The sequence below is a fragment of the Notothenia coriiceps genome, unplaced genomic scaffold (assembly GCF_000735185.1).
Source record: "Notothenia coriiceps isolate Sejong01 unplaced genomic scaffold, NC01 NC01_scaffold00037250, whole genome shotgun sequence".
Lineage (NCBI taxonomy): Eukaryota > Metazoa > Chordata > Actinopteri > Perciformes > Nototheniidae > Notothenia > Notothenia coriiceps.
Genome location: NW_011369951.1, coordinates 8708613 through 8718702, shown reverse-complemented (window position 1 = coordinate 8718702; position 10090 = coordinate 8708613). Strand labels below are relative to the sequence as shown.

Genomic DNA, 10090 nt, shown 5'->3' with positions numbered 1-10090 from the left:
CCATCCCTGGGGTGGTCGGGCCATCCGACGGCTTTAGTGCCTGAAATAAGTGATAGAACGGGCGGCTGGTGTGTAGCAGGCCACGCTGTAATTGCCCCCCTACAAGAGATTAACGGTGGTCTTCGCATGTAGATTCTAGGGGGTTTAGTCCTAGAGATAGGACGGCCGTTTTCGGGAGCCTTATCAGCACCGGATCTTGGTATCGGAGACCACCTAGATATTAACGTTGGTTGTATAGAAGTTAGATTCCTTTTCAAAAGTAAAGTTTGTTTTATCTTTAATACTTTTTTATGCATGTAATATTAAGCTGTCTTTGGCTCTTTTCTGCTGTAACAATGTAAATGTCCCCTCTGTGGGACTAATAACCTGTTAAGCCCTGAGCCTGTTTTTCAGGTCTCAGGCTCGAAAATGACATTCCCAGAACAAATGACCATACCTTCACTTATAAAAGGGTTAAATTAATAATCTTTTTTCTCAAAGCAAGGTTACATCTGTGAGTTGGCTGTAGAAGTGTCAGAATCAATATAGATGTTTTTATTTTAAAGTAAATTCAGATTGAACACAGTAAAAAAATGGAAATGATAGTGTCCGTCCAAAAAAATAATTACTTATTGTGAAAACCACCCTTGGATGATGGGATGGTAGACTAACAGCTTTAGGAATCCAAAATATAACATATAATAAGTACTCTGTATCAAGATTGATGCAAAACAAGTGACATTTGACCTTTTTAGAGAGATTTAGCAAAAAAAAACACTTCTGGGCTCATTTGGGTAGATTTGACTTATCTCTGGCCCCCCTTCATCGATTTTGATGATTGACATTTCTTTTTACGCTAGAGCCAATGGAATCGAGGGGAAGTTCCACATTCACACACACATAACCAAATAAGGAGTGAGAGTGACGCGTAGCCAAAACCGGAAGCTGCGATACACTCTGGTGGCTACCATTAGCAGCTAATTTTAATTCTCCGATTTTTACATAAAAATGGAATTATGGATTATCAATAATTTTTTCAAAGTGACAGACACATTGGATTAATCTATAGGTTAACCTTCAGCAGCGTTTTTATCGTTTTAATGTCATTGAAGACAACTTTTGATCAGAATAACAGCTAAGGTGAGACGATCTCCCGTGTTTGCTCCGTAATGCTACGTGTTATGATGTCTGTGTTTGCTTCCCCTGCTGCGAGTTCTGATTGCTCAGTGATGATACTGATACCTACAGTATATAATCTGTGGAATCTCAGCTTTAATCGGATATCTTGTATGTGCAGTTACAATAAGTAATAAGGGTATCTTTACCTTGAGTTCTGTGTCAAGTGCGTTAGCATTTTTTCGCTCAGGGGTCATTTAGACACTTTTTATGAGACTTGTGTTTTGTTTTGGTAAAAATTGTTCGTATCATCAGTTAGCTGAGTTTCTTCCCGTTAATCTGGTATGACACATTAATAGGCTTTTAAATATTAAGAAGCCCTGAGACACAGTTTCGTGAAAAAGCTACCCGCCAGACCCGGATTAGGGTCCTCCTGGGCTTAACAGGATAAAGGTATTCTGATCCTGATTCTGATTCTGTATTAGACAATATAAAATATTGATCTAATAAAATAATAATAATACATTGGATTTTTTTTATAGCGCTTTTCCTAATGCTCAAAGACGCTTTACAAAAAATCAGAACAAAAACAAATACAATAGTTTCTGTGTGTGTTTCTGTGAGTCTTTAATGACTTTTATGACTATTCATAAAAGACTCAACGAATAGTCAGATTATCTCAATTTAACATGATTAATAAAGAACTTCTCAAGATATAAACATGCAATTGACATCTCTATTGTTGACCAATCACAACAGAGCCGGCCAGCTAACCAATCAGAGCAGACTGGGCTCTGGTTTCAGACAGAGGGTGAAAAGAGGTGCTGCAGCACAGACAGTATGAGAAAAATAAAGAGCTTTTTGAACATTAAAGCATGTAAGCATGTCACAGTAGAGGAACAACATACAAATATGAACCCGGAAATGGGGCCCTTTTAGAGCACTCAACAATGATCATCACATTATAATGCATTTTTAAATGACTTATGGTCAAGTATAGCATACATTATACTTTTAACAAGGGTCATAATGTATAATAGTAATGCATTTTAATGTGATTTTTCTAAGTTACCATTGGGTGCTTGAATTAAGTTATTTCATGAAGTATAGGCAGATATAATATGTAACACACTGGTTATAACTCAATATAAGTGGTTATTATGTCTCTATTTCTAACAAGGACAATGCATAAATATATATATATACTGTACATTCAAGAGAATAGCTGCATCAAAATCATTATATATATGCAGGAATAACACACACATCAAAAAACTGATGGAACAGCAACATAACATATAACATCAAACAAGATCAAACAATTATAATTTAGAAATATTTGTATGGGTTGTGAATATTGTAAACAACATAATGAATATGTATGACTGCTGATATCTACAATAATACAGTCCTATAAGCAGATTATAATGCCTAATATGTTTGTTATGATGCATTATACATGGCTGTCTTCAATATTCTTACCCACGATTTTAGCTTCTGTCACTGCTGTCTTCAGAGAATAAATAATGCCACACAATTCTGTTGACATCTTTTTTTTTAATGTAGACTATCCTGTAAGGCTCATGAATCATGCATGAATCACTATAATTAATTCATATTTGAATATATTCATGTACACAGCCAACGACAAGTGCTAATGGCTCTCATGCAGTGTCACTGTTACCGTGGTTTCTCGCCCTTTTTTATTTCCAAGGCTTTTAATGTGACCCTATTTCAAGGCTTACATTGAGAGGGACATGAGTCAGCCTGTCATAATGAGATGCGTAGGCTGATGACTCTGTGTTCAACAGCTCAAGGCCACACCGCTGTTGCGCTTTCATTCAGTTGCATTTCTTTTATGTACACTGTCACTGCATATTTTTCTAGGTGCCAGTCACTTCACATTCAAGTGAAAAGACTGGATCACTAATGAGGTATTAATCCAGCATTATGGTTGAATAAATATGCAACTAACGCTAATGCTACCACAGCTTTTCATCTTCCGTAACCACAGACCTGACAAGTGTGTGCATCCCTGAAAAACATCCATTACATGTCACGAAACGGCTATAAAATGCCCAATGAACAGATTTCCAGGAGAGGTAATAAAAATTAATGATGCATATGAGGCAATGTTGTCCTGTTCTCATTGCAGAAGCTGTAAATCCACAGCCAGTATTACAGATGTTAAAGTGATATTTCATTAAGCGAGCTTTCATGGCGTTGTTGGCCGCTAAGACGAGGTGCGACGCCCAAACGCTGGACACACTTCCTTTTTAACACTCATGTGAAATTAAACTTGTTCTCAGCCAAAAACAATGCTACGGAGGCCAACATTTCCTTATGATTATATTGAGCGAATGAATCAAAATCTACTAATATAACAGCTACATTGCAAATGCAGTGATTTCCATTCAGTGTCAGGGTCACAATCAGAGAGGGCATCATCTGTGAGAATGTCACACTCAGAGGCTCAGAAAAGCCGTTGGGAAGCCATTCACATTGCACACTTCAAACAGGCTCATCTGCACTATGCTGTAGGTTTTCAAACATACTATACCTCCCCCTTCTCTTTCTTTCTGTCCTCCTCCGTGGTTGGCTTCGTGCCTCACAGCCAACACCAGGCTTCCCCCTCATACAGCCAACTAAACGTGTACGGGGGATTTAATCAGGGATTTGCTCAAGCGACAGCATTTTACATGGCAAGCTCAAGTGTATTTCCAGAGGTCTCATGCATAAGCTCTTTATCCTTGAGCAGTGCAGAGTCAAATCACCTTTATTGATATTTGGTTGGTTCCTCCGTAAGTCGATCCCTTCAGGTAAGGCCCGGGAGTGGCTTGCTGCCATCAGCTAATTTCCCGGAGGTGTTATTACACCCCTGCATCTAGTCAATGCTTATCCTGAGTGTGCACGAGTATGTGAGTATTTGCGTCGTTGTTGTCTGCCACCTTAGATTAAGAGCTGCTGACCCTGTCAAATAGTTTCTGCGGATACATTTAGATTTCCAAGAAGGTCTAAGTAGGATTGGGAAAAGTTATTTTCTGGAAAATGCAGACAGGCAGAGCAGGAGGAAGCTATAACATTGTGATACTTTATAATTATAAGATTTAAGAGGGTTAAAGGCAGTAGCAGCCGGCCCATAGGGGCACTATGGGCGCCGCCCCACCTCTTCCCACGTTCTAGAATGTCATTAAAAAATATTTTAATTTTATACATTTTTTTGGTATATATTATATACTTGGTGTCAGTTGAATGTAAAATATACGATAAAATATAGATAAAAATGGTTACAGTTACTAAAGTTACTGATAAATCACATGTTTCCTGCTTGGGGCGCAGAAATCTTTGGCCATTGACTCTCGTTATAAGTGGCACATGCGCAGTCCGCACCTCTTCAATGTAAGCGATAGAGGCAGCTCGGGGCGGACAAAACTGCGCCCAAAGCAGCTGTTGACACCGCCAACAACTAGGGGGCAGCAGGAGCGCCAGAGTGAGTGATTGACGTTTGACTGAGAGAGATTTAGACGGAGACGGAGTGTAAACCAAACTAGATAGCGAATATGGAGAAGCAAAATTATGTTTAATCACTTAAAGAAACACCCTTTGAGAGGAGGACACTGGAGGGAAAGCTGAGAGTAAAAGAGCTCAGACCTGATCATCCTGACACAGGCATGAGTTAGGGAAAGAGGAAGGCAGTACACGTGCTCTTTTTCAAGGAGCTGCATGGTTTAGCAAGGACTAGGCTGGGCTAACTACCTGTAGCAACACCAGTGCTATATTTTGCTTCCCCTGCCTCCCTTTTCAAACGTCAAGATCAGACCAGTCTATGGACCAGACCCAGCATGGATCCAGACAGATGTGAGTGACTTAAAGTGGGCCTATCATGCTATTTTTAGGCATATATTATGGGTGTCAGATATATAAAAAAATATAAAAACACGTCTATGATGTCTTTTTCTCAAAATACAAGCAGATCATGCATTTTAGACATCCCTCATATCCCTCTATTCCAGCCCTGTTTAGAGAAACACGGATTTTGGGTCGTTAGGTTTAAAAATTAAAAAAAGAGGAGGCGGAGCTAATGCCAGATCAGAATTCTACCGGAGATAAAGTTACATTCTGCTGTGATAAAACCATAGACTGTATATATAAATGGACTTAGGGTCCGTGACGTCACCCATAGGATTCTGCAGAGTTGCCGAGAAGCCCTTAGTAGGCGGAGTCGGCCACTAACGGCTCGACAGTGACGTCAGAGTTCAACTCCCGCCTTCTCCAGCCTGCTCCAAATAACGGCCCGTTCACACACAGGCATGAAAAAAATCTTGAAAAATCTTGATGCTGGGCGTGTCTNGAGCAGACTGGGCTCTGGTTTCAGACAGAGGGTGAAAAGAGGTGCTGCAGCACAGACAGTATGAGAAAAATAAAGAGCTTTTTGAACATTAAAGCATGTAAGCATACATGCTTTAATGTTCAAAAAGCTCTTTATTTTTCTCATACTGTCTGTGCTGCAGCACCTCTTTTCACCCTCTGTCTGAAACCAGAGCCCAGTCTGCTCTGATTGGTTAGCTTGCCGGCTCTGTTGTGATTGGTCAACCGCTTAGAGATGTCCCCCCTCTTAGCCTATCCCGTACAAGATGTTGGAACACTTGCGAATAGACGCAAGTGTTACATAGTGATATCAATATGTTATGAAAGTAAATAGAGGAGTCCAAATAAGGCTTTTTCTGGCAGTGGGGGAATGTGTGCGATAAACTCCCTTTGGAGGGAACTTTATGATTTATAACCATTGCAGACCATTTACATGCACAAAAACCTATATAACACACTACCAGAAAAGCATAATAGGACCTCTTTAAACTGTAATTAGAAAGTGCTATAAACAGATTATAATGCATCACAAGTAGGTTTTTAATGCAATATAGACAAGGCCGTCATAGAAAGTTTTACATGAAGTTGTTTCTGTCTTTCCTGTACACTGTTGCATTGAAAAAATGTTACCCAGTCTGCTCATGATAAACCTCTTTTCCTAAGCTTTATTTTAGAAATATTTTAGCAGGTGAATTACCGTGATACCATCAAATGTAACCTTGGAAAGAGACTGATACCTCACTTTGTTAATGTAATTAGCTCTTTGAAGTGGGGAAGACTTAAGGTTTTGGGGAAGTGGGGCAACTCTTTCATGTGCGATTAGGCGTTCTTAAGTCTGTCCTCAAGCAGAGAGGATGAGAGCAGGCAGGTAAGGAAAAGGCTCGTTGAAATGTCACAGGCACTTTGCCGTGGTCGTCCAGGACACTTTCCACAAGTGTGAATATATAAGTGTACAAAGGTTGGGGTGAGCATTGAAGAACTGCAGGAGGAAAGTCTTGTGTGGAAGTGGTGACGAGGAGGAGAGAGGAGGAAGACAGTGCAGAGGTGCTGTCCAATGCGGTGAAATTACACAGTGCAATCAAACCGATGTTGAGCATTGGCTCAGATGCACAAATCCGGGCTTATACTGGCTTACCTCAGCAGTGTAGCAGGGGTACTGTCACTGGATATTACCGTGTGGACCACTGAGCTGATGCTCCCACATCACAGTGGACAGGGACAGCTTTACATCTTTCCTCCACTCTCAGGCCCTGCAGACACACACTTTCCCCTGCTGAAATGTGTCTGCGTACAATTTCTCTGTTGGAGACAGTCACATTAAATATGAATAGCCTTAATAATAAATGGAAGTTCTCAGAGATTGCATTCCTGGTACAGAAAAAAAGTGATCACAAAGCTATTAGCAATCTCCCTAGTGTCTTTCAGGGGTTTGAGCCATTTGAAATCATTTGTGAACAATTTGATAAAGCTGCAACGATTAGAAGACAGAAAAGTAATTGTTATATGCAAATTATCGATTCATCGAACGTCTTTTCCAGGCAAAAATGGCAGCAAATATTATTTTGAGCTTCTCAAATATGGTGATTTCATATTAAAGTGAACATATTTGGGTTTTGGGCATAATTAAAAAAAAAAAAAGGATTTTAAAGACATCTCCTTGGACTTTGAAAATCTGAAATGGACATTTCTCACATTTTTCAGATATTTTGTTGACCGAACAATTAATGGAAAAAATGTGCATTCGTTATCTGCAAAATACCACCTAATGTTTTCCTTGCAATTCCCCATTTTGCATTTGAGTGCTTTTCTGTTGGCCACGTGGATGCACAATACAGTGTTTAACTACAGTATGAGACGAAAATAAATGTGTGAATAAAGTTGTAGGCTACACTAGATAATGTATATGAATGGCATTAATTCCTGTTTTACCCAACATGTTCATAAACAGAGCAGCATGTTAAGCCAAAGTTTCCTCTATTTCCTCCTCCAGGGACAAATTCACAGAGGAGTGGCTGGGGCTGGACCTGGTCTTTAGGCTGATGGAGCCGTACAGTTTGGCTGAGCGCTTGGAATAAGCGATGACCTTCCTCCTGTACATCTCCCCCTTCCACATGGAGATCATGAGCAGCGTGGAGAGAACCACGCCGCCCAGCGTGAGCAGGCAAAGCCCCGCTATGACGCACCGATCTAGGTGGGCGCCTATCCGCGCACTCTCCATCTCCAGCCTCTCCATCTCCCTCGCCGACACGCTGTCACGGTCCACCACCACATCCCGAGGCACGACGTAGGAGATGATCACCAAGGAGATCCCGGTTACCAAGAACGTGACTGCACTGATGAAGCCATAGTCTACAGAACTCCCAGGGCCCTCCCCGAAGGAGAGATCGTCCTCTGACATGAAGGAAAACTCCGGTAAAGTCTCTGAGCAAGGCTCGCCATTACGCACAGGCCTGTGAGCGCTTTTAGTGTCCGGGCTGGCCAGGCATAGGTTAACATTCTCATCGATATAAGTGAAGGATGTCTCTAACTCCTCGTCGCAACACACCTTTACTTTCCCCTCGCCGAGGTGACCGAGTTTAACCTCCGCTCCCCCCCTGCGCGGCGCCGTCCTTGGTGCTGAATGACTCCGGACATGGCTGCCTCGGGCCGGGTTACAGACGCCCTCCCCCGGGTACCCTCCTCTTCCTCCTCCTCCTCCTCCTCCTCCTCCTCCTGTTGATCCACCGGACTTGCGGGCATGGAGCAGCGCACCGGAAACCCGGTCAAGGACGTCGGGAGGATCGCGCTGCTTGCCTCTCTCATCTGCGGGAAGCAGCTCCATTCGTGTTTCACCACCCGCAGGTTCGCTCTGAGCCTTCCTCCCACGATGCTCTCATTCCGCAGCATCCCTAACAAGAGGACACACACACCAGCCCCAAGTTAAAGGGTGCATTCTAATTAGATCGCTAATTTTATCGCGTGAAACCTCATATAACAACATGCGCAGATACTTAATTGTGCGTAAATGCAAAAAATGCATCTTTATACCTTTAAAGTTGATAAGATCGTTTAAGAGAAATCCGTCTTGAAAGGCGCTTATAGTGGCTGTGATTAGCCAAATGCCTCTGTATCCAATTAGGAAAACAATCCACGCATTAACGGAGATTATAGGCTATGTTTTAAAACAGACACAGCCAATAGGATGAACACACGTGCAACACTGTGCTAAAACTAAATCACACATAACATTTTACATAACCACAGTTAGTCCTTAAACATCACAATAGAATAATCTCACAGTGCTCTATTCTCAAAACGAAATGCATCCTATAGCTCTATAATATGAGTCGGAACACTCCTGCACTCTTTAATGAATTCAGAACAAGACGTGAGATGCTCCCCTGCATTAAGGGTGGATCAGTCATGCACAGCCCGGTTTATCTGTTTCTAATCCTTCACAAAAATCCTCCTCATGCACACATAAAGACATAAACTCACCGCGCACTATAGCATCGCTTCCGCCTTCTCTTCTTCATGCACACTTAGGCCGGTGGGGTTCACATAACGGCGACAGATAAATAAAGGAGCCTTATCAGTTGAATGTCTTTGAATGCATTCCCTCTCCCCTGCTCGATTCGATGCTGTGGCGGCACGGGGTGGGGGGGGTTGGTCCCGCCCACACACAGAGCCTCAGTCGTGGCGCTGAAAGGAACCTCGCTATCTGTGAGCCGATTGAGATCACTACCGCCAGTCAACACACAGACGGGAGGAGGATTTGCAGAGCTAAATCTGAACCTTTGGGAGTCTCTATAAGATGATTTATTAAGGTTCACAAAGTTGCTACTGTATGAAGTCACTATTAAATCCATAGATGCTCTTATCTTATTAATACTTATATCACATACATTGTAAAATAATACACAGAATTTATTTTAGTACAATGTGCAATTTTTTACTTTAACCTGTTAAGCCTTGAGCCTGTTTTTCAGGTCTCAGGCTCGAAAATGACATTCCCAGAACAAATGATCATATCTTCCCTTCTAAAAGTGTTAAATTAATAATATTTTTTCTCAAAGCAAGGTTACACATGTGAGTTGGATGTAGAAGTGTCAGAATCAATATAGATGTTTTTATTTTAAAGTAAGATTGAACACAGTAAAAAAAATGTAAATGATTGTGTCCGTCCAAAAAAAAAAAATTACTTATAGTGAAAACCACCCTTGAATGATGGGGTGGTAGACTAAAAGCTTTAGGAATCCAAACTATAACATATAATAAGTACCCTGTATCAAGATTGATGCAAAACAAGTTAAATTTGACCTTTTTTAGAGAGGTTTAGCAACAACAACAACAAAAACAAAAAAAACAAAAAAAAAAACTACTTCTGGGGTCATTTGGGTGCATTTTCCATATCTCTGGCCCCCCTTGGTCCATTTTTATGATTGACATCTCTTTTTAACCATTAGAGCCAATGGGATCGAGGGGAAGTAACTCAAATCCATCTAAACATCACCCATTGGTGAATGAGTGATGTGCAGCCAGAATGCCGAAAACCGGAAGCTGTCATACATTCTCGTAGCAGCTACCGTAATTTTCGGACTATAAGCCGCGCCTTTTTCCCTATTTTTCGACGCTGCGGTTTATATAA

General features: G+C 41.3%; 1 protein-coding gene and 1 long non-coding RNA gene across 2 annotated transcripts; both read right to left on the bottom strand.

Annotated features, from left to right (window-relative positions):
- Positions 1-5630: 5630 nt before the first annotated feature.
- On the bottom strand, positions 5631-8146 carry tmem74 (transmembrane protein 74; the record flags this gene model as incomplete). The annotated part of the gene is made up of 1 exon (XM_010796673.1): positions 5631-8146. A coding segment is annotated over one exon (726 nt), but the record flags the coding sequence as incomplete, so codon positions are not given.
- A 45-nt stretch (positions 8147-8191) lies between these two features.
- Positions 8192-9053, bottom strand: LOC104966858 (uncharacterized). Its single transcript, XR_800688.1, has 3 exons — positions 8941-9053; positions 8491-8567; positions 8192-8351 (listed from the first exon to the last, which is right to left on the bottom strand). It is a non-coding gene; the product is annotated as an uncharacterized lncRNA (long non-coding RNA).
- Positions 9054-10090: the final 1037 nt, after the last annotated feature.